The 25476-nt window shown below is 38.0% G+C and overlaps 1 protein-coding gene across 1 annotated transcript in view; it reads right to left on the bottom strand.

Annotated features, from left to right (window-relative positions):
* Positions 1 to 25476, bottom strand: part of CAMK4 (calcium/calmodulin dependent protein kinase IV) — a gene marked incomplete at its 3' end in the record, with an annotated part of 242041 nt that overhangs the window by 75817 nt on the left and 140748 nt on the right. Inside the window, exons 3-4 of the mRNA XM_080704774.1 lie at positions 16561 to 16623; positions 15029 to 15111 (exon numbers count right to left, since the gene is read on the bottom strand). Of these exons, the coding sequence (XP_080560900.1) occupies positions 15029 to 15111; positions 16561 to 16623 (146 nt within the window). The remainder of the gene's footprint in view (positions 1 to 15028; positions 15112 to 16560; positions 16624 to 25476) is intronic.

Below are 25476 nucleotides of genomic sequence, written 5' to 3'. Positions count from 1 at the left end.
CCATTCTCCCCAGAAGGTAAAATCATTCACTTCCAGGCCTGTGAGATAACCAATGTGGATTTTCCCCCACGGTTGCTTACTCATGCTAGAGCTTTACCACATCACTTTGTGGTCCCCCTCCAGGGCATACTACTCATGCCTTCGTCTCTGCAAATGGTACATCTTGGAGTTAACAGAGCCAACTTGCACGACGATGAGTCATCTTCCCAAGCTGTCTCTTAAATCCACAGTTCTTATGGGCATCAGTACCTTTTGGAGAGGCTATGCTTCAGCTACTAGAATTTCCTCTCGGTATTTCGGTTTATTATGAAATCTCAAGTTTTGGCCTAGATGTAGAGCACGTATATTTTCCCTTGGTTACACTTTAGAGCTAAGTGCTTTCTATGAACTAGACTCAGATTACAAAAATCTGTGATGCTGCCCTGAGGGTGAGGTTCTGGGATGATCCAGGACTGCAATAATAACCTTAGGTACAACTGAGGGGGGGGGCTTAAATCAAAATAAGTGGGCAGGAGAAGCACCCAAGGGGGTGCAGAATAGTTTTCTTTTTGAAACAGCAGTTCTGAGCCAACAAGTTTGGTAATCTGTGGACTTTCCAAACTTCATATATTTATACCCACTCACCAGTGCCCTTATCACTAGTAGAATCAGCTATTAAGAAGGAGAACCTTTGGGAGGTGACTAGGTTATGAGGTTGAATCCCTTGTAAGTAGAATTAGTGTCCTTATAAAAGGCCTCAGAGTACTGCTTTCCCCTTTGCATCATGTGGAAATACAGTAAGAAGGCACCATCTATAAATCAGAGAGCAGCTCTCACCAGACACTGAATCTGCTGGTACCTTGATCCTGGACTTCCCAGCCTCAGCACTGTGAGGAACAAATTTCTGTTGTTTGTAAGACACCCAATCTATGGAATCTTATCATAGCATCATTGATGGATGAGGGTAGTGCCTGTGTTTCAGAATATGCTCCTGTGTGAATATCTAGGGATGGGCTGGATGGAGGAGTGTGTTTTCTTGGGATCTGTTTTCAAGTAAGATGGAAGGCAGAGTAGGTCTATAAAAATGCTTAATGAAAATATCACTAATTTTCCCTCATACATGTTACATTAGTAAAATAATTCATCTAATTAACATAGAGGATACATTCCAATAGATATGTCCATTCATTCATTTGTTCAATACTACTGCAGAGTGGTTATTGTGTGCTGGGTTCAGTAGTGAATGAGATAAGGCTGCTTTGCTCATGGGTTTCTCCTAATATAAGTAGTCAGACAACCATCAACACAGCATGCTAAGTGCTGTGATGGAGATATCAGAAAATAGCCTAGTAGCTCTGAGAAAAGGCAGTAATCTATTCTGGAGACCTTGTAGAGTGAGGGAAGGATTTCAAATATCTCAGTTCTGATCTGAAAAGTGAATAGATGTTTTTCAGATACAGGGAAGGTGGGAACTGGGGATGGGGACAGGTAAGGAAGAGATGCATGGGTTAGGCAGGAGGGAGATTGTTCTATGAAAAGAGAAAAAGACTACAGAGTTTGGGAGAGGATGAGGATGGGATGGGAACAGTTATCAGTATTTCCAGCTGTCTAATGTAAGCCAAGTTCTGGCTGGATATAAAGAGAATAAGATTTGAGCCCTAGAGCAGGTGAAGCTACTGATGGTGGAGACAGGGAAGGTATAAACAAACAAAACTATCACAGAGGTGATACATGTTATACTAGAGTTTGCTCATTCAAGGGCTCTATTACTGCTGTGTTGAGAAACAGCATCTCTACAGCAGGTATGCGGAACAAGGACACCAGGTGTGAGGCCTCCCCCGCTGCACTTCACATATCTTGGTTCACCATCGCCCTTCAACTGATACTTTTTCAGGTAAAAGGAATTTTTGTTCATAGATGATTACTAATCAGAGTGTCACAGAGTCAGGTTGCTAGAAGTCAGACAATGGATTTGAAATATTTCAGAAGTTGTACTTACACCCGGGCCATTTGAGGTTGACTAGAAAAATCAATAGTAGTGAATTTGTCAAGTTGCAAATGCAGGTTTATAACTTAAAACTATGATCAAAAGTGAAGATATCAGTGACCAAGCAAAAAAACGAAGTGTGCAATCTTTTTCTGTCCACTTAGGTGGACTGACTAGCAGTGGGTGTGTTTGTCCGGTGCCTCCTGCAGGACATTGTGGACATTCCCAGCCTTCTCACAAGATCTTTTCTCGGATCTCTCGCAGAGCCCAGCTGTAAGCCTCGCTCATGGTTGGCAGTTAATATGTATTTGTAGCATCAATAATGGCCCAATGAATGGATGTCAGAAATATTTTAGATCATAAATATTTGGACAATTCCTTTGCCTATGTTTCTTATCATGGGGCACAAAAGCACCAGAGTTGGAAGTCCATCACAAGTATCTTGGCCATGGTCCCCAAGGGAGAATGGCAGATTGATCGATGTTTCCCAAAGTTGAAGGCAGCAGATAGAAGGATTATGTTGAACTTAAGACTAAACTCAGAGTTATATAGTTTTAAATATTACTGTAATAACAATACACTTTCCTAAAATTTATTTTAAACAAAATCAACCTGACTTAAATTCAGCAAAATAGAGAACTTGCTTTCTGTCACGGCACAAAACAACTGCTTAATATGATTTCACTGACATTAAAAAAAATATGCCCATGAAGTCATACCATGGATAAAGAGACAAGTCTTTATAGATTCTTATAAAATACACTGGCCATTTTGATTTTTTCCGAAGCAATGAAGGTATTTAATCATTGTATGGGTTTCACAGCTGTAAAAATACAAGGATATCTTATTGGTATTTTTGTTTTTATATTTAAACATAGTCATTACTATGTTTGTCTTCAAATTAAGTTAACTAATTTCCTCTCCCATGCTTTGTAAAATAGTAGAAAGCAGGTAAGAGGCTACTGGTGTCTTAGGGTCACTTTCACGTCTCTGTGCCACCTGGTTTCCCTACGATCCATTATGGGCTGGGTTAGAAAGGTGAGTGTTAAAAACAGACTGTCTCCCAGGATTTTAATCACAACACTGACCGAAAGGCTGCTTAGGGATCCCAGTTACACAGATGTCTGCAGATTTCACAAGGACACTGCGTTTCCCTAAGCTCCTCTACAGGCTTCTTCCACTTGTACTGTGCTTTCTCCTCCCACTGTTTGCTGTGTTGGCCCATTCCAGCCTCCTCTCCCCAGTTGGTCTGTTTTCCCTCTCATCATTTTAAAATTGTAGGGTAAGAAAATATGAGTAATGGCTATTTCTCTCTCGAAGGGTCTGCTTTGACACATGATTCTTGTACATTGGCTTCTGTCATGCTAATTGCCGCAAATTGAATTGAGCACATCTCCATCCAGGCAGTTAGCACAGGCACTGAGACTAAAGAGCTCTAATCTGATCATATCCCGAGGCCCTCAGACTTCCTGGCATGGAGATTAGGAGCACTCCTGCTCTGCCTGCAAATCGCAGCTATTAGATGTCCATAGGTTTATGTGAGAAAGACACTGGTCTGATGAGAATGTGTATTGAAAGATCAAATGGTAAAAAAAAAAAAAGCCCCAAAGCACAAGTTTCAGAAACCCAGTCCGAAGGGCTACCAGTACAGTTTTATGCTGTTACATATAAAATTATATTAAACCAGTTCTGTTGTACTCTGTAAGAATCTACCACTCCTTTATGAGTTTCATTTAATGCTATTTTTCATTTCATTTATGGCATCTTTTTTTTTTCGGGTCTGGGGGTGGAACCCAGGGGCATTTGACCCCAGAGCTACACCCCCTGCCCTATTTTTTATTCTTTTTATTTTGAAACAGGGTCTCCCTAAGTTGCAGGGGGCCTCACTAAGTAGCTGAGGCTGTCTGCAAACCGCGAATGTCCCATCTCAGCCTCCCGAATGCTGTGATTACAAGAGTGTGCCATCACCCCCAGCTATTTATGGCATCTTTGCTGTTAATGCTTTCTCTAAGATTGTTCCCATAGGATGTTAAACACACACACACACACACACACACACACACACACACACACATATTGGGGAGATATTAGGGATTGAACCTGGGAGCATTCTACCTCTGAGCCAATTGTATTTTTTAGTTTGAAACAGGGTCTCATTAAGTTGCTGAAGGCCCTGCTAAGTTACTGAGGTTGGCCTTGAACCTGCTACCCTTTTATCTCAGCCTCCCAAGTACTGGGATTACAGGTATGTACCACTATGCCCAGTTTAAACATATATTTGTTAAGAAATTGTTTCAAAGCTATTACTAGCACATGTTATATTTGAACACTGAGGAGGGTGTTGGGGAGGGTATGGATCAATGCAGATATGGGCTAGGGAGCTATAGTACAGAAGAAAAAGGAGGCTAAATCAAATTGCAGACCTGGGAATGAGCCTAAGGGATTTCTAGTCCAATTCCCTCAAACAATAAATGAAAAGCGTGACCCAAAGACTTTATATAAATTGCTGGAAAGTGCACTGTTTATTCAACCATTCACTTGACAAATATCAAGCCACTGCTTGCTTTCTGCCTAGCCCAACATTTGGAATGGAGGTTAAGAAACTCATACTTACCCTTCCAGTGTGCTATGATTTGGATATCACTTTACCCTGAAAGGTCCTTCCCTCTACCCTCCACCTTCTAATTTTCAGTTTCTCATGTAAGATTTAGCCCAAAAGGTTCTAATTCTATCTGAAGTCATTTCAGACTGAGAGGATCCCTTGTTTTATATCTTAAGCACAATTCCTACATCTAAATATATCACCTATAATCCAATTTGAATAACTAGAGCCAGATTTGGGATCAACTCTTAGCAAATACAGAGCATAATATGATAGGATATTTGTGTATTGATTCTTATCTTTATTTTCTTTTTAGTTCCTAGTCCTCATTCATTTTATTACGTTAATCTTTTAATACTACAGCTATCATTATAAGCCTCAATACATTTTTTTGGATAGTGTTGTTAAACATATCAGAATTCATATCACAGTTTTCTTTCCCTAGAACATGAATTCCTTAAGGGTAGAGATGGTGTTCAGTGTTCTATTTCCTTCTTACTACCATATAAGAAGGAAATACAGTGGGATGTGAAGCCAGAGAGGTGGTGGGGACAGATTGTAGGTAGATTTATTTATTTATTTATTTATTTATTTATTTATTTATTTATTTTCACCAAGTTTTAGATTGAATACTTGGAACAAAGTACAAGTTTTAAAAGAACATCTGAATTGAAAATAATGAGTAGTCCTCTGGGATGATCTGACCAAATTCCTATATAGTACGGAAATTCTAGGCATGGTGATACATGCTTGCAATCCCAGTATCTGGGAGGCTGAGAAAGGAGGTCATAGTTCTGAGACCAGCTTCAGCAACTTAGCAAGGTCTTCAGCAACTTAATGTGCTCCTGTTTCTAAATAAAAATAAAATAGGACTAGGAGTGCAGCTCAGAAGTAGAACACTCCTGGTTCAATCTCCCTGGATTGGTATCACAATCAACCATCCAACCAACCAACCAAAGAAGGGAATAAAACTAATAGCAACTGGGAGTCTTTTGGGATGAGAAACAGAAGGGGGAATGTGGCCTGTTCAGAGGAGAATGAGGGCAACAGGGCAAAAGAAGTAAAAGGAAGATGGAGTGTTCTGTGCTGACTAGTTTAGTTGGTGACTAGTTTGCAGAGGTGAGTGAGACATCAAGAATGAGTTGAGGAAAGGATGCTGAGCTCATTTAAGGACATATTAATTTAGAGGTGCCAGTAGGGCTTTTTGGCAAAAATTCCTGATGGACTATTGATAAGATGGTTATTCATCTCTGCTGAGCTCTCTGACATCCATGTGGCCCAGGCTATGGACAATTGTCGGTTCACCTGAAGGGAATGTAGGAAGACATTTCAGGGAAATGTGAACCCCTAAGAGGGGCAAGAAGGAGAAGAACACAGCAAAGAGCTCAGAAAGGAGACAAGGGAAAAGTCAGAAAAAACCCAAGGGAAACAGATGCTGTCAAAAACTGCATGGAAGAAATGGAGACATGGAGCCAGGGACACAAAATGCCACCGACTAGAGCCCCCAAATCTGCGCAGAATTCAGTTTCTGCCAATACACAGCGCTCCTCAGAAGCCTTCATTCTTGTCCTTTCCATTCTCATATACTCACTCTCAAACTTCATTCTTTCCTCAAGTGCCAACTTCATTCTTACCCAGCCATTATTAGGAGAGAAATTGCCAATCTCCAACAACAATGGAGAAGTAGAGCCTATCAAATCTAAACTGTATAAACTTCTCATAAGAACTCACTCACTCCCATTCCAGCCCTAGGAAACCACTAGTTTGCTTTATGTCTTTATAGATTTTCCCCTCCTAGATATTCCAGATAAATGGTCTTCCATGCTTGGCTTTTTTCTCTTAGCACAGGGTTTCTAAAGTTTACCCATATTGTAGAGTATATCAAAGAAACAGTTCTCATTCCCAGAGAGTATTGCATTGTACATTTTGTACAGCTGATGATATTTGATTTATTCTCTGGCAATATGCCCTTCTCCACATGCAGAAATCCATTTGCCCCCATGGAACTTCAAGTACAAGAGACACTGACATTAATGGACTGATGTGCACTGTGATTGCTGTGCTATGAGAAATCAAATCTTTATCTCCAAGCCAGGAGCCACAAATCCTTTATCAGCATCCATAAAAAGTAATAAGTTTACTTATTAGTTTATAAGTAAGGCAACCATGAAAAGCAACCATGGATATTTATTATGAATGCACAAATTAACCCAACTTTTAAGTAGCACAAAATGTTATAGTACAAACATGGAGGTTTATTCATTCATTTATTTACTGTTTATTTATTAATTAATTATTTTGTGGTGCTGGGTTTGAACCTGGGGACTGGCACATGTGAGGCAAATGCATTACCACTGAGTTACACTCCCAGCCCTGAAGTTTTGTTTTTAAGTGTAAGAGTATGGACATTTGTTTACATAGCAGGAGCATGGCATGATAAAATAAATCATATGCTTTGGAATGTGACAAGCTTAAGTCTAATCTTCCTTAATTATTCCTTTTTGTTGGTACATGATAATAATACACCTTTATGAGGTACAGGATTGTAGAGGCATACATCATACATTTAGCCCTTCCTCAGTTCCCATCCATTCCCTCCCCCCTTTCTCCTTCTCCTTCTCAGGTTAGTGACTGACTTTGACATGTTTGTGAATGTACATCATGTGCAGTAGGGTGTTTCCCTCTTCCATTGTTCCATCTCTCTCAATTAGGTTGCCTTCTTTACTTTTCTAAGCTTTCTTCCTCTTTGTCTAGAGTCCCTCCTATGTCCCATTTTCTCCCTAGTTTCTGCATATTAGGGAGAACATCTGACTTTTACTTTTTGTGACTGACTAATCTCACTTAGCATAATGTTCTCTAGTTCCATCCATTTCCCTGAAAATGACATAATTTTGTTCTTCATTACGGCTGAGTAAAATTCCATTGTGTAGCCAGGTGTGGTGGTGCATGTTTGTAATCCCCATGCTTGGGAGGCAGAGACAGGAAGATTGCTCAGGTTCGAAGCCAGCCTCGCTGGCTTAAGAGACCCTGTTTCCAGATAAAAATATGAAATAGATCTGGGAGTGTAGCCTGGAGGTAGAAGGGTTTCCAGAAACCCTAGTACCACCACCAAAAAAAAAAAAATTCCATTGTGTACATATCCCATCGTTTTGTAATCCATTCATCCATTGATGGACATCTTGGCTGGTTCCATAGTTTGACAATTGTAAATTGTGAAGCTATAAGCATATATTCACATGCATTAGTTTGGTAGTTTGGTTTCCATTCTTTTGGGTAGGTACCCGAAAATGGTATTGCTGGATCATATGGTAGGTTCATTCCTTTTCTTCTGAGGATCCTCCATATTGTTTTCCAAAGTGGTATCTCTGATTTGCAGTCCCACTAACAATGTCTTAGAGTTCTCACTTCTCCACATCCTCACCAGCATTTGTTGTTATTTGTATTTTCAATGATTGCCGTTCTAGTTAGGGTTAGGTGAAATCTAGGGTAGTTTTGATTTGCATCTCTCTGATTGCTAAAACTGTTGAATGTTTTTTATACATTTATTGGCCATTTGTATTTCTTCTTTGATGAGGTTGCCCATTTTTAATTGGGCTACTTGTTTTCTTAGCAGTGAGCTTCTTGAGTTCTCTGTATATTCTAGATATTAGTCTTCTATCAGAGGAGGAATAGTTGAAAAAAATATTTTCCCTTTCTGTCAGCTCCCTGTTGAGGTTCTTGATAGTTGCTTTTGCTGTACAGAAGCTCTTCAGTTTAATGCAATCTCATGTATTGATATTCCTTTTAATTTCTTTTTTTTTTTTGGTGGTACTGGGGTTCCTGGAAACCCTTCTACTCCAGGCTACACTCCAAGACCTATTTTATATTTTTATTTGGAAACAGTCTCTTAATCCAACAAGGCTGGCTTCGAACCTGTGCAATCCTCCTGTCTCCGCCTCCCAAGTGCTGGGATTACAAGCATGCGCCATCATGCCTGGCTCCTTTTAATTTCTTATGCCTTTGGGGTCTTGTTGAGAAAGTGTTTACCTGTGTCTATGGATTGAAGCATTGGAGCTATGCCCTCTTCAAGTAGTTTCAAGGTCTCTGGTCTAATTTACAGGTCTTTGATCCATCTTGAATTGACTCTTGTGTAGGGAGAGAACATGGGGTTTATTTCTGCATATGGTTAACCAGTTTTGTCAACACCATTTGTTGAAGCTATCTTTTTTCCAGTGCATTTTTTTGGCACCTTTGTCAAAAATAATTGGCTTTAAGTGTGTGAATTTGTTTCTGAGTCTTCTATTCTGCTTCATTGGTCTATGTATTTGTTTTGTGCCAGTACCATGCTGTTTTTATTACTATGGCTTTGTACTATAGCTTTAAGTCAGGTATTGTGATGCCTCCTGCATGGTTTTGGTTGCAGAGCCACTTTGGCTATTCTTGTTTTTTTGTTGTTCCAAATGAATTTAGATCCTATACAGGCTGAGCATCTTAGTGAAAGTTAATGACTTCTCTTGTCTGTGTGTGTGTGTATGTGTGTGTGTATATATATATATATATATATATATATATATATATATATATATATATATACTTGGTATATGTGTTGCTGTAAAGAGTAAGTAAAATCATGATAGTAAAATACCTTTCACACTGTCAGGATTCCAAGAGATACTCAAAATGACATTCATTGTACTGACTATCCTTTCTGAACAACTGGATATTGTAGAATTTCATTTCAGATAGTTATATTAATAACTAATTTTCTTTTCTTTCATTTTTTGTGTATATAGTTCTGGGGATAGAACCCAGGTGCAATCTACCTCTGAGTTAATCCCCCAGTTCTATTTTATTTTTGGTTTGAAATAAGGACTTACTAAGTGGATAAAAGTCTTACTACTTGCTGAGGCTTTCCTCAAATCTGCAGTCCTTCTGTCCCACATTCCTAAGTAATGGAGTTACAAGCATGTGCCACCATTCCCTGCTAATAACTGAGTTTCAACACAGCAGTCTTTATGAATCCAGACTTTTCTTGAGTTTGTTTAACTTTAATATCAACCACAAAACAACCTAAGAAGATTGGGGCAAGAAATAGCCTAAGTCTTCTTTCTGGAACATTTTCCTAATGGCAATTTGATGTGTTTTCATCATGAGTTAGAAGCTCAGAAATGCTGAAGTAGAAAAGCCTATTGAGACTGATAGACTAGGACTTGATCAGGTAATAAAAAAAGCTCAATGCACAGTTCTCAAACAAGACCCAACTTTCCTTAAATATTATCAATGTATGATTTACAATAAAGAACATTTTAAGTTTTAGAAAATTCAATAAAATAAAAACATTGGAGTCAAACATCCACTAGTTTCAAGCCTGACTTTTGGGAGATTATGCTATTGAAATCATGTAGATAGTAATACCCACAAGCCAGGCATAGTGGCATATGATCCTAGTACTTACTTGGTAGCTGAGACAGGAGGATCATAGGTTTGTAGCTGGCCTCAGAAACATAGCAAGACCCTGTCTTAAAAATGAGAAGTACAAAAAGGGCTTGTGGGTATATCTTAGTGGTAAAATGCCCCTGGGTTCAATACCAAGGACTACCTTCAAATAATAATACCCCTCAAATTTGAAGGGTTATTGAGTTGAATGAATACAGCTTTTCATAGAACCAATCAATACATTTTGGATTCTCCACAAATAAGATAAGCAACAGTTATTCTTATCTTATTCTTTTTCTTGGACATTATATGAAAGAGACTAACTGTTTTTAATAAGAAAGGGAGCTCATACCAGCAGGAAAGGATTGGATCCAAACAGGCTGGCTGCCTAATTTGGGAAGATGATTTACTTTACTAATTCTACTAATTCTTCCTTTCCACAGCTGCATAGTGGAGGAAATGGTTTTGATTGCCCAAATGTTTGACGTTTAAAAGAGAAAAACATACTAATATAAAAGAATTTAAAGCCACATGTAAATTTTTGCTCTCAGTGATGGTGGTTAGATAAGCCTCAAGGCAAGAATAATAAAAGCAAGCTAAATACAATTTTTAATAAAAAAATCTATTTGAAGACATCAGAGATATCAAGGAAGCAAAGGCTTCAGCAACCAAAAACCAGGAACGAAACGGTATCAAAGCCAGCCTGCCATCAGATGCCCCTATTTTCCCTCAGAAGGCATTGGCTGGTTTTAAAGAAGCAGCTGACAGGCTGAGAAGCTGATGGAAGCTCCTGGTTATTCACAGAGCTGAGGGGCAGCAGTCAGTATCCAGGGTCTGTCAAGAAAAAAGAGCCCTAGAATAATCCCTGACTGAGGGCAAGACCCTATGAATAAGAAATGACATGAAATAGAGGAGCCCTCAGGAAGTCTGGCTGCAAATCAGCCTTATACAGAATTAGAGTGATCTCTTTGGTACCTCAGATGCCTGTCAGAACAAAAGAAAACTACTCTTTTGGAAGAAAATAGCATTTGAAGCTTCAGATTCTAATACCTTTTATACCTAATGTTTGACATTAGCAAGGGAAAAAAACCTCACAAGATGAAAGCAGATAAGGCAAGGCAAAACATTCACAAGGTATCTGGATAATGGAGTTATGAGTCAAATATCAAAAAAAACACATGACTTAATTAGAAGACTCGAGATATCATTACGTTAGTTGTGATAAAAAAAGCAATCATTTTTTGAAAAAAAAAAGTTTACTTGTAAAGCAAACAACTTCACATTTTAAAGGTTCAATGGCTCATATATGCATCAACTTTGAATGTTTCTTGAAACATTAAATTTGATTTTATAAAGAGCTCAATGAAAACAATGTCGAAGTTTTAAGAGTTATGATCAGATTGGGAAGGATTGAACAGAAGACTTTGGGAGATTTCTTCTTCCATTGATGTCATAACTGTTTAGAATTATAGATATAATTGGATTTTTTCCTTGGACACAGAAAACACCAATTGTATTTCAAAATCCATAATCATTTGTCCTATGTAAAGTGCTATTTAAATTCTACATGAAACAGCAGATTCCAGTTCAAGTTCAACTATGTTTAACTTTTTATAAGCATCATAGAATAAATCTTTTGCTAATAAAATACAACCAGTTTGACTATAATGGACTAACATGATTATTTCTTCATCAATTGCTCCATTAGTTCATTCATTAGCTACTATTGAAGACATCATTAGACAAGGCATGAATTCTTATCATCACAACTAAATAAATTTGAGCTTGAGCTAAACACAAGAAAAGGGACTATATTATGATTTGTTTTAACTCTCAAAGGAAAAAAATCAGTAGATTGGATAATAAGGCAGGATATATTTTCTGTGTGATACAATTTAGAGATAACTGTAGAAATAAGTAACTTAATGGAGAGGCCAGATTCATCTCAGCTATGTCAATGATGTGAATAATATTCAGAATAAAAGTCTATCTTTTAAAACCACCAACAGTTTGTAGTGCGGTTGAGTACTTTACTGGCTGTCTGCCATTTTTTAGATGTCTTATGTTAAATCTGAGTATTTCATCCATCTATCTCTGCAAATAAAATTTATCAAAAGCATTTAGTTCTCTTTTTAGAGTTGAATTAAATTCAACCCCCAGTTCTTTCACAAAAGAAAACTTAGAATGTACATAGATATTCTTGATTTCAAATTAATTCAAACAAACAGAGATAAGTAGGTAAATAGTAAGTGCTATTGACAGATAACAGCTTCAGTATGGCACTCCTATCTGCAATTATTTATAATAAAAGAGCATACAATTGTTCTAATAGACTATAATTATCAGATAAATGTGCCAGGTTTTCTTCCAGAGATTCTGTGGCTCTAAAGTCACCAGGATCTGCCTATAAACTTACTCTATACATGTATGTATGTATGTATGTATGTATGTATATATATTCATGTATGTGTATGTGTATATATATATATATATATATATATATATATATATATATATATATATCTCCAGGAAAAAGAGCCGGTTAATTCAGGTGTGGTGATGCAGGCCTGTAATCTCAGTACTGGGGAGGCTGAGAGGCTGAGACAGGAGGATTAGAGGTTTGAGGAAACTCAGAAATGTAATGAGATTCTCAACTACATAGCAAAGCCTTGGTTCAAAACAAAAAATTAATAGGGCCGGGGGTGTACATTGGAGGGAGAACACCCTGGGTTCAATCTCCAGCATCACACAAAAAAGAAGCAGCTAAAAGGTGCTAAAAAATTAAACCATCAAAGGCAAATTTTTCCAATACCCAAATAGACTGGTCCAGAAAAATTTTATCTAAACACATGGGGACATGATGGTTATAGGACACGATTATCTAAGTTTTCTTAGCAGCAGAGAACAGCTTGCAATTTGTCCTGAAGTTCAGAGCTATTACATAAACTACTCTAGGTTAGTTATGCATCCTTGAGTGGTAGGGTCGGATTCAGAGCTGTGTCTACTACACAAATTGCCACCAGAAGGCCACTGTGCCCACTTCCTTTTGTGAGCTCATTATTCTCAAAATAGGAAAGCAGTCAACATTTAAAAAGATCTACCTGCTGTAGGGAAGTTTCAACATGCATATGAACAAAATTAGACATTTTAAAGATACATATGAAGATCCAATCAAGCTGGCCCCATTTTTTCCTTCCCACATAAAGATTCAGATCTTTACTAGGTAATTCTATAAACAGACAGAACTTTTGAGAAATCATATGAACATTTTGGGAAGCATTTGAAGAGGCATCAGTTTTGCCTGGGTGGAATAAAGATGGGTAAGAGAGACAACTTAGTTCCTTTGAGATGCTATAACAAAATATCATTAACTGGGTGGCTTAAAAACAAAACAAAACATTGATTTTTTTCATAGTTAGGAAGCTGGGAAGCCCACAATCAAGGCACAATCAAGATTAGTGTCTGGTATGGCCCAGCTTAATCACAGAGCCTCTCACTGAGTTCTTCACATGAAGAAAAGGGAGGGGTGCCTTTCTCAGGCCTCTTTTATAAGGGCACTCATTCATAAAGACACTCATTCATAAATCTCATTCATAGAGACACTGCTATTGTAACTAATCACTCACAGAGGCCCTATTTCCAATTACCATATCCTTGGAGGTTAGAGTTTCAATATGTGAATTTGAGGCAATGCAAATATTCAAACGATAGTAGGAGAGGAGATAGGTTCCTCTTCCAACACAATTAAAACCAATCTCATTTAGATACCTCTCTCCTCAAAATCCATTCATTGTAGCAGTTTCTCATCCATTCACTCATTCTGCAAGTATAATTTATAGAGCACTTACTATGACCCAGGCACTTGGTCCCTCTTCTGCCTTTCCCTTAAGCCACAGCTCATTTCTTTCCTACCAGACACACTCCTTCAGTGCACATCTGCTTAAGGTTGTAATATATACCTATGTAGTCCTTTTATCCATTCTTTTTTGGTGACCCTGACAAGCTCAGTAGAAGGTTTCCAAGTGCCCATTATTGCAAACAGAATTCTGAGTAGGTGGGGAAGGTGGAAAAAGTATGGAGTCCAAGTGAAGTCACATGTATACCAAATTTCAAGACATCCTTTTCTCTCCCATTCTCAAACCTCTGTCTTGAGTGATGAACTATGAATGGACAACCAAAATTGGCAATGATTGGCAAAAACAGAACATACTTTAATCTGAAATCTAGAACCCTTTATAGAGACTATTAAAGAAAGTAGGTTTTAAATAATCGTATGTTTTCTTTAATATGCTGAAACTAGGGAGTAATGGGGGTACCAGCGGGACTCCAGATAATGGAGGACAAACCTCAGTGGATCCAGGGAGGTGGTCTAAGGAAAGCGAGTCGGGGGGAGTGAAGTTTATTAATAGATTAGAATTATTACCATTGACTGTGTACATATGTAAAGATACCAGTGTTAATTTTAGTACTGTGTCTTGAGAATGGGGGAGATGTGGATGTGGGTGAAGGCATAAAGTGCTATGTGCATGTATGTCAAAATTATTTACATTATAATGTGAGATTATAATGGACCAATAGAAGCATATTAAAATAATAATTGAAAGAGTATTGTTTTTTAAGAGTTTTTGGTTCATAATAAAGAACACTATTATGGTATATGTTTAAAGTCCTATGATTTTCCTTAAATATTTTCTGATAAAATAGTCTCCTAAGTCTTTCTACTTTGTTTAAATTTAATATGACTTTAGAAATTCTGCTTTTTTGGGGGAGAAGTGTTTGCAAAGGTAAGTAGATATTGTAGTGTTTTAATAGATAATAATAGATTTAAATATAGATTTAGCAGATAATAAGACAAATAGATATTATAGTGTTACTCCTTTTATGCAGTGTGCATCCCAAACTTTCATCTACCTATATATTTTTGGATACTATCTACTTTTTTAGATTTAGATGAGAAAAATTTATCAACTAGGAGAAATTTCCCTTAGATTATATTTCTGGTGGACCAAAGCAATTCTGTGGTTGAATTCCCAGGCCCAACTCACCTGTCAAATAGTTCTCCTCCTGTGACGAGTTCTAGGACCAGACTGATTTCTGCAGGGGTTTCAAATATTTCTTTAAGTTTTATCTGGGGGAGGATACACATAAAAAAGAATATCACAAATCCCTTATTGTTAGCTTTCTTGAAAAATACTTAAAACTAGGTTTAAAAACCACTCTATTCAATAGCAATAATAATGTTGAATCATTGTTAATAAAAGTCCTTCATTCTATACCACTCCTTTTCTAGGTTGTTGGTTTTGTCAGTTGCCACATCTTTTTTAAGGGTCCCATTGAATTTTGACAGTTTTTCCTTTTACAGTTGAAAAATGGTTACCTTAGAAATATTTACCAAAATTTTGAAATACATTCCCACTTTTGAGTTTCTAACTGCTCTCCCAAAGTGCTACTTTATTGCAAATAGAACCCTAATATTTTTTTCAGGAAAACAGGGTGCTTAGGCCCACACTGAGGATCACAATTGGTTTGAGCCACTTATGATAACCCTGTTCTCTGATTTTTCAGCCTCCATGCAACTAAGGGTGATTTGGTGAACAGCCCTGACCAATAAAATTTGAAGAGAATTCTGCTGCAGTGGTTTCTGAGAAAACTTTTCCCATATGATCTGCTGATGAGTCTCTTCTAAGCTCACTTCTTCAATATGGACCTGAGGACTTGTGGAAACTGTGAAGCAGCCACTTTAGGACCACAGAGGGAAAGCATGAGGGTGAAGGGCAATGCGGCCACGGATGGGCAGCCTCTGGATCCTGACAGCATCCGGGACGGCTGGACCAGAGTTAGAGACTGCCTGCCTTCTGATTTCTTTTAAGCAAAACATTTGCTGATTCGTAGCTAACTGTATCCCTAACAACAGATGTTAAGCTGTAAGCACTTTGCCTTGTGCATTGTAGGTCTTTCCCTCTGATACCACAGCTTTCTCAGACAAGTGGGTAAAATGCATTTTTAAGTAGATGGCTTAATTCATAAATGCAAACCATTGCTTGGAAAGCAGTTTTGTTCTCTTTTAGTTCATAGGTTCAAGAAAGCGTCTCACTAGATATTTCCCCTGGAGGCCTTGCCTGCCATTGCCTAGAGCAGAGCTGCTGGGGACAGTTATAGTCCCCATTCAAGCACCTCATTTATTTGCATCTTCACATTGTTTCGTAAGCCATTACTCTCTCAAAGGAGACTGAAATGACTTTGGAAAGCAATGCATTTTCATCACAGGCCTTGTCTGCAATGGCATATTAATAAGATGAGCACACAAAAGGGAAAAAGCTGGTGCTTTATTAGAACAGAACAAAATGCTCCAAGTTTCATTCTTTTATGCATGGAAATAAAGGTGGTATATATTGCTCATCCATCCACTTTGGAACTGACTGAATGAAATCATAAAGTTTATTCAGCCAAAGATGGAAAATGCAGCAGCTCCAGCAGTGGAAGGATCCTTTTCTCATTGTCAACCTGAGCAGTGAAGGACAACCATCCCATGCTACAGCTTTGCAAATTAGCTGAAACAGTAGGTTAAGCCACTTACAATGTTTGGATGTGAGAGGCGCAGAAGAACTCCTATCTCAGTTCTTACAATTTTTTTGTCCACCTAAAAGGCAAAATAAAAAGATGAACTGAAAGAAACTCCCACTTTGGGAAAAAAAAATTTTCATTGTAGCGGAGATGAGAAACAGCATTAAACACCTGGGTGAGTCAGAAAATCAGGAGACGCTCATTCTTCTTTCTTATGTCTCCTTCCTGCCTTTCCTTTTCGGCTGCATGCCCTGCCCCTCTGCTGCAGATACAGAGTCAGTAACTAACAGGAACAACACCCCATTAGACCTCATTTAGGGCACCTTCCCCCTTCTCTCTCAACAGTCCTCATCATCCTATCATCACTCTGGCACAACTACATCTCAATGCATCTGTCCCCCTTCTCTTCCTTTCACTGATGGAAGTCTCTGTCTCAAGCCCCAGGGAGTCACTAATCACTTTGCTTGCCTTTCTCACATGGAGGTGGTATGTAATCTAGCCCAACACATAGAAAATCCTGTTCCTGGCCATGGTGAGAGAATCAAGGGTATCCAGCAAACCCAAGTTATTTGAGAGGGTCGTATCCAGAAGTCATGCTCAAGCAGAAAAAAAATGAGATTCTCTTTCTCTCTGAAATAATGAGAGTCAAAAAAGATATACTTCGCTGCCATCAGTGACCAATTTTTTATAGCATATGGGGACCACTTCACTGAAAATGAAGCCAACATGATAAAGATATCTCCTGAGATATGAAGGAATACTGTAGATGTCATTTAATTCCCTGGATCTGGTTATACATAAATTAATTAATCCTTTGAATTTTCAAATTGTGAGATACTCTTTTTCTCTTTTCTGCTTGCTATCCAGATGTAGTTTCTGTTGTTGGTCACTAAAGAATCCTTTTGCCTCCTCTCATAGCCTCTGTGTTCAGGACAACGGCCATTTAACTTACTATCTTTAAATTTAGGGATGCTCACCCTTTCTGATTCCATACTTAAATCTTTTAATCTCAATGAATGAGAATTTTGGATCATTAAAAGTTATATGCAGACAGAAAGGCTTGAGTGTACTCCTTTCCCAGAAAAACCTGTCCAAACAATATACAGATAATACCTGTACTTTTCTATGCTTTTATTGGTGCAATATAATTATACATCATAATGAGATTCAAAGTGACACAAACATACATGCACATATCACTTGATGGATTTCCCTCCGTACACTTGCCCCCCTTCCCTTTCCTTCCTCTAGTTACATGTGAGTGAGATTGGTAGTGAAAACATGTATGGCCCTCTTAACTTTATTTGAACTTCTTCAATCCTTATTTTTCCTTTACCCAAGTTCCTCCAAAACCTTTCCACTATTTTACTGTTTCCTCCCCTTATGTAATTAAAGCCCCCTTTGTTTCTTATTTTTGTTCTAGCTTCCACATATGAAAGAAAATATATGACCTTTGACTTTCTGGGACTGGCTGATTTAACTTAGTATAATATTCTCTAGTTTCATCCACCTTCCTGCAAATGACATTAATTTTGTTCTTTATATGTCCAAGTAAAATTCTATTGTACAATACTTTCACTTTTACTATGGTTTCTGCCAGATGATCTGTCCAGGACCTTTTGACTGGCAGGGTTCAAAGAGTTTTAGAAATGAATCCAACGATGTCATTTGCAAATAACAGCTTAACAGTGCACATATCCATGAGCCTACTTTAAATGAAGAATGGGTTCTACCCATTAAAAGTAACTTCTCCCTAGGAAGAAAGGGTGGGCTTGAAGAGAAATGCAATCCCATTTCAATGATGACAACCAGTCATGGCTTCCAAGATGATGAGCAGTTATACCTATTCATTTAATTTAAAAACAATATTCAACAGGATACATTCCTTGAAAATAAAGAAGAAATGCATAAAGGAATTTTATATAATTTATATGTTCTTTCCCTTGGTTGCATCATAAACATGTTATATTTTTTCTGGCAAGTATAATTTTGCCAGACCATAACGTACTTTACTTAAAGATACAAATCGATCATATTTATAAATGCCTTTATTTTTTATTTTTTACTGGTACATTGTAGTTTTTTTACAAGAAGAAAAATGTTTATAAAAAGATGCTAAAGAACTCCCATCTCAGTTAAAGATTTTTCAAGATTCTGTTTCACCATAATATACAATAAAACATTAAATAATCATATACTCATGGTAAAGCCTATTAAACTATAAACGTTTTTTGGTCATTCATGCAATCAGTTAGGTGCCGTGGGGTGTGTTAACATATTCTTGCCAAAGAAAATCAGACTAATAAAATGAATTCACAATACTACAAAACAAAAACATATTCTACTTATGTTAAATGGATGCCAGTCTGTACAACCCAGCATACATCTTAAAATATTCATGAACACCCCACAAAAAATGCAGCATCAGCTATAAATTCTGACTAAAAAGAGGGAGGAAGATATTATCTGTCCACTATAATACCTGACAGTTAATGTAGGCTGTTACATAAGAGAGCAGATTTACTGTAAGCAGAGAAATACAGGCTGGTAAGGAGCAACCTAACTCAAATGACTGTACATCACACTGACAGGTTCTGGGACTTGTGTAGTGAAGGAATAAAGCAAGACCTACATCTAGTTACATCCAGTGCTCTATGACTCAAAAACTTTGAAAGCTGCTTCACCAATCTTGCCCAGATCCTAGCAGATAGCCACTTTGCACAATCCAGATAGATGACGTCTTGATTAAAACTTTTCTAGTTGCAAGTAACAAACACCTAGTTCAAACTTGCTTATGCCAAAAATGCAATTAATAGACACACATAACTGGAAAGTCAAAGTAGATCTATTTAACAGACATAGACACATCCAGAAGTTCAGAATCAAGCAATTTACCTCTTGCCCTCTCCAAATCTGTGTCTTATCTCTCTCTCATTTTCCAAATGGCAAAAATATGGCCACAGAAGCTCCGAATCTATATTCTTCAGTTTCACGTTTCCAAGGAAAGAGAGCCTGCTCTTTCTACATCTATTTGCTAATCTCAGTTAACATTTGCCTTAACCTTGCCTGTTTTCCGTGACTACTCCTATTTGTAGGAGACAAAAGTGTGACAGGACTAAGCAGGAGTCATGGGCCCTCTCCTTTGGCCAGGGTTAAGGCAGAAGAGGAGGTTTGGTTCTCCTGGAAAGTGGATGTTGTCAGACATTGAAGACTTCTTTGCTGATGAATTTTTATTAGTTGTTCCCTCCCTTTTATACTGGCATAAAATCCTGAAGTGATTTTTTTTTTGGTCTCTTCTATGTTCCAGGTTAATCAATAAATTACTAGTACATGTTAATTTATAATAACCCTTTACATCAGTAGATTAAATATTAAACATTTTGTCTATTTAGCACTAATCCACATGGATCCTACAAAATAGTAACTCAGGCTCTAAGTTTATTTGACTCATACTGAAAAACTGATGTGAGACAGCCGGGCGTGGTGGTGGTGCACGCTTGTAATCCCCGCGCTTGGGAGGCGGAGACAGGAGGATTGCGCTGGTTAGAAGCCAGCCTGGCTGGCTTAAGAGACCCTGTTTCCAAATAAAAAATATATAATAGGTCTGGGAGTGTAACCCAGAAGTAGAAGGGCTTCCAGGAACCCAAGTACCACCAAAAAAAAAAAAAAAAAAAAGAAAGAAAATAAAAGAAAAACTGATGTGAGGCGATTGCAGAGCTGGTGCCTAAGCCTAGCGGACAAAGCATTCAAGCATTTACGTCTTGAATCTGCTAGATTATTCTCTACCCCTGGTGGGTAACTTTGCCAATCATTATAATGTTATTAGTGACATGAGATGGAGGAAAGGAAAGCAGGAAAATGATGGCTCTATTCAAGAGGAAAGTTTGGAGATGAAATCTGGATAAAGCAGTTCCTGAAATCTATGAGTCGTATGGAACAGAAGAGCACCCACAGCTCTCGTCATATTCTCAAAACTTTTTTTTGTGTGTGTGGCAATGGGGATAGAACCCAGGGGCATTCTACCTCTGAGCTCCACTCCCAGCCTGATTTCTTATTCTTTATTTTGAAACAGGGTCTCACTAAGTTACGGAGGGACTCACAAATTGCTGAGGATGTCTGTGAACCTGCGATCTTCCTGTCTCAGCCTTCTAAGTACTGGAATTGCAAGCATGCACCACCATGCCCAGCTTCTCAAAGCTTCTGAGACAGAAAAAAATATTGAAATATGATCTGCTTAAAGTCAAGAAATGGAGTCCATGAAACTGGAGATTCAAGGATCTCAGAATTTTTTGTTTTGTTTTTGTGGTACTGGGGATGGAACCCAGGGGTGTTTGACCTCCGAGGTACACTCCCTGCCTAATTCTTATTCTTTATGTTGAAACAGAGTCTCACTGAGTTGCAAAGGGCCTCACTAAGGAGCTGAGGCTGCCCATGAACCGCAATCCTCTCGTCTCAGCCTCCCAAATGCTGTGATTACAGGTGTACACCACCACGCCTGGCTCTCAGAATTCATTTTGAATGTATATGTAGTGAACATATAGCAAGTAGTAAGGGTTTGATGTGCTCATCTCCATATTACCAGTGTGGGACATAAGAAAAAAATAAGGTGTTTCCCAGAGGAAGCTTATAATACAATTTGGGAGATAAGACTTATCTATACAATGACATCTGATGGTAGTGAAAGACAGTAAAGGAATAATATGTTTTGTTTTAAAACTTTCATTTATTGGTGAAAGATCATTTTATGTAAGTTGAACTACTACTAATATTTAAAAAGTGGGCTTAGTCTAAAAGACTTTTGACATTACTGTCCATTTAAAAACTCATACTATTAGCCAGGCATGGTGGTGCACCTCTGCAACCCCATTACTTGGGAGACCGAGTAATGACTAAGAGGCCAGCCTGGGCCACTTACTGAGGGCCTCAGACACTTAGTGAGGCCCTTTTTCAAAATAAAAAATAAGATAGGGTTGAGGATAGAGCTCAGAAGTAGAACACTCCTGAGTTCAATCCCCAGTACAACACACACACACACACACACACACACACACACACACACTCTGAATGACACATAAAAATCATATGAATATAAATGTTAGTTAATCAGATGAAAACTCATTTGTCAGAGTGACACAGGGCATATGGGGATGGTGTGAGGTGTGAGCTCCTCATGGCCAGTCAGTGAAGCAAGTTAGCATGTCCATCATCTCACACAGTTACCCACTCAGTGTATGTGTGTGTGTGTGTGTGGTATGAGCAGATAGAATCTATTCATTTTCCATGAACCCCGTGTATAGCACAATTTTATCACCTATAATACTCAGGTTGTGTTTTAGATCTCTAGAATTGTTCACTCTGCTCATCTTCTATGATGCAGATAATTTTGATGGTGATCTTTTCATCAGATCAATAGTGAGTGTTGGCATTAGGATTTATTTCTCTGACTATACATTTAGAGTTTATGAGATATAAAATCCTCCCTCCTGTTTTACATATATTCCTGATCAATGTGAAATGATAACAGATAGTGGAAGTGGAATCCTTTATGTTTTCACATGACATATTTATATTCAACAAAATGCTTTCTATTACAAACATGTAATTTGAACAAATTTACTTTTACTGTGTTATGAAACACACACTAAATATTAGAATGCCCTTTTTTAGTTCTTTGAGGGTGTAATTATACAAATTTTTTAAATGTTTAGGTCAGATTGTAAAATAATTCGGGAATAGTAATATTCTAGTCTGATAATCTGGTTTGAATTCAAAATTAACTTTTCTTTCACGTCAATTTTGAAATGGTCAATTCTTTTTCCAGTATATTCTGTATCATTGTTTTTCAATTCAAAATGTAGTCTTAGGGGCATGAAAGGGCTTGCTAGAAAGTATGTGAGGTTCTTCCTTTTTCAATTTCATATCTAAATAAGATTATATTATCCATATGCTTCGAGAAAAACAAATCAAAAGTATTTATTTATTTATTTATTTATTTATTTATTTATTGGTGGTACTGGGGATGGAACTCAGGGGCTTTCTACCTCCGGGATATACTCCCAGACCTATTTTATATTTTATTTGAAAACAGGGTCTCACTAAGTTTCTGAGCGCCTAAGTAGCTAAGGCTGGCTTCAAAACTGCAAGATTCTCCTGTCTCAGCCTCCCAAGCGCAGGGATTACAAACATGCGCCACCACACCCAGCCTTAAATCACAACAATTTGACTGCAGAAGTAGGTAAAATCAACTGGCTTCTATCAAGCCAGATAGTAAAGACATAGCAAAGCAGAGTTATTCTTTTCACTAAATATATTTTATCATGGGTGGTTTTAATACTGAATACAGTAAATATCTATAGCTATTTGAGGTTCTCAATAACTTTATGAGTATAAAGGGATCCTACCTCACCTCTACCCAAAGTATGAGAACCATTGCTACATAAAATGTGACATTATACATTGAAAATAGAAGGAAAAGAAAAGGCTGCTAACAATAACTTAAAAGAAAATTGTGAATGAATTCTTATTTTTGTTTCCTTGAGTGTTGGAACTCGGGTTGAAGAATGTGCCAGTTTTGACTTAAGGTGAGGCTGAGAAGGATGAAGCCAATAAGAATTTTAGAAGAAGGAGCTTAGAGTAATCACCATACATTCAAAGAAGGTAAACTAAGCTGAAAACCCTGGACAATAAGCCAAAATGATAGTGGCCAAGAAAACCAGTAGAGGGGGACGTTGAAAGGAAGAGAAATCAGTGGGAAGTGGACAGATAAATGATTGTGAAGCAAAGAACAAGAACAGAATGGGGCCAGGAAATCCTTCCCACAGGGGTAAGCAGAAGAGACCATTTGCTTTCTTTCTGAAGAAGGCTATCTCAGAGCTTCCTAGATAGCCCTACTTTTGGAGGGCAGTTTTCCCTGAAGGTTCACATCTTGGAGGTCACATAGGTGTCTCTTGACGGCTGTCTCATCTCAACTTTCCAACATTCCTCTTGTTCCAGAGTTATTGTTTTCCTCCCCTTCCAAACTCCTGAGGGAACCCAGTGGATAGTCTTAGCTCCATTGTCACCACTTGGAATGAGCCATAGTTTCTTAGAAATGACTGTCAAGCAAGCCACACAGGTCAATGGGTGGCTATTTGAGGAGTCATTACTGCCACTTGAAATTAGCACCCAAGTGCCATCATAATTAGCACCTCGAGAAGCATCAACAGATGGCTATAACAAGCCAACATGACAACAGCACTGAAACCCAAAAGACATACCTTCTGTATCTACATAATACCTTGAGGAATACTAGTTTTTTGTTACTAACAGTTTTCAATTATAAAAACATCTTTACTAGAATCCCAACTTAGGGGGTACTTCAGATCAGGTTACTCAATAAGAAGATATGTGTTTTATTTGGAAGGTGTAAGCCCACCTCATTGGAAGGAAAAATGTAGTGCAGAAAGGTAGCTGAGTATATATTATAGTCAGCAGAGTAGCTACTGTGTCAACAGTGAACTGTAAAGACCTTCAACAGGTCATACAGTCGCAGCACCCAACAGTCACATAGTACTTCTCTCGAGTGACTGTGCTTGACCACCAAACCTTGCAGCAGCCTATGGGAAGGAGGAGGAGGAATGTGCCTGCCCCTGAACCACCTCCTCTCATTTCTCACTGGTGACATGTAGCCATACAGGTTAACATTTCCATACTTCTGGGATGAATATACAGTCTCTTTGGCAGTTACCTGTTGCTCTCTCAGGTGATGCCATTTCTCATTTCAAATCCAAAAGTGGCTGGAGGGCCAAGAAACTACAGGTGTGACTGGCTGGCATTCATGAAGTGGCCAAGGGGAATTACACCCCCCTCCATTTCCATGCCTGGGTGGCAGATGAGCAGTAAAAGAGGCTCAGGGGAACTATAGTAGATTTGAAGCTGTGAAATCACATCCCTGTTTTGCTTATGGATGGTGTTTCATTGCTCACCCAATAGGGCTTTGTCTCCCACGTATATTCTTTGTGTCATTGTTCTAATTGCTAACAAGAAATGGACAATAATCAAATGGCTTGGGCACATGGAGCTTTCAGTTTCTTTACTTCAACTACCTCAAGTATTTAAAGAAAGATCTTTCATTCTTAAAAAGTCACTGTTGAAAACAACAGTCACTGTTGAAAACAGATATTAATGGTGTGTGATGTACTTTCAATATAAAACATATTTCCTTTTTGAGTGTGGAATCCAGGGGAATTCTATCTCTGAGATACACCCCCAGCCTTATTTTTTTATTTGAAACAGAGACTCACTAAGTTGCTGAGGTTGGCAGTGAACCAGTGATCCTCCTGTCTCAGCTTCTCAAGTACTAGAATTACAACTGTGTGCCACCATACTGGGCTCTTAGACCATGCTTCTTGAAGAGTATACAAGGAAAGTTAACAAAACCATTTAATACAAGACATAATACAGATTTATACAGTTTTGAAACTCTATAGAACTCAAAATTTCTTAATACTGAAAAAAATTTCAGTTTCATATCTATGCTGATAGTGGAAGGTAGAGTAGAAAGAAACCAATTAAAATATAATTAATAAGCCGGGCATGGTGGTGCATGCTTGTAATCCCCATGCTTGGGAGGCAGAGACAGGAGGATCGCGCAGGTTCGAAGCCAGCCGCACGTGCTGGCTTAAAAGACCCTGTTTCCAAATTTTAAAAAATGTAAAAAATAGGTCTGGGAGTGTAGCCCGGAGGTAGAAGGGCTTCCAGGAACCCCAGTACCACCAAAAAAAAATATATATATATATATATAATCAATTAAAATATAATATATAGAATGACACTATAGGAAAGTTTCCATCATTTAATGGAATTTATTAAATATAGGCTCTTAATTCTCTTCAATAAAATATAGAGTAAATGCATTCCTATGGTGGTGCCAGGGTGGGTGAAGACAAGA

Source organism: Muscardinus avellanarius (assembly GCF_963383645.1).
Source record: "Muscardinus avellanarius genome assembly, chromosome: 1".
NCBI classification, from domain to species: domain Eukaryota; kingdom Metazoa; phylum Chordata; class Mammalia; order Rodentia; family Gliridae; genus Muscardinus; species Muscardinus avellanarius.
The sequence above is the reverse complement of the archived record's forward strand: the minus strand, read 5'-3'. Positions and strand labels throughout refer to the sequence as shown.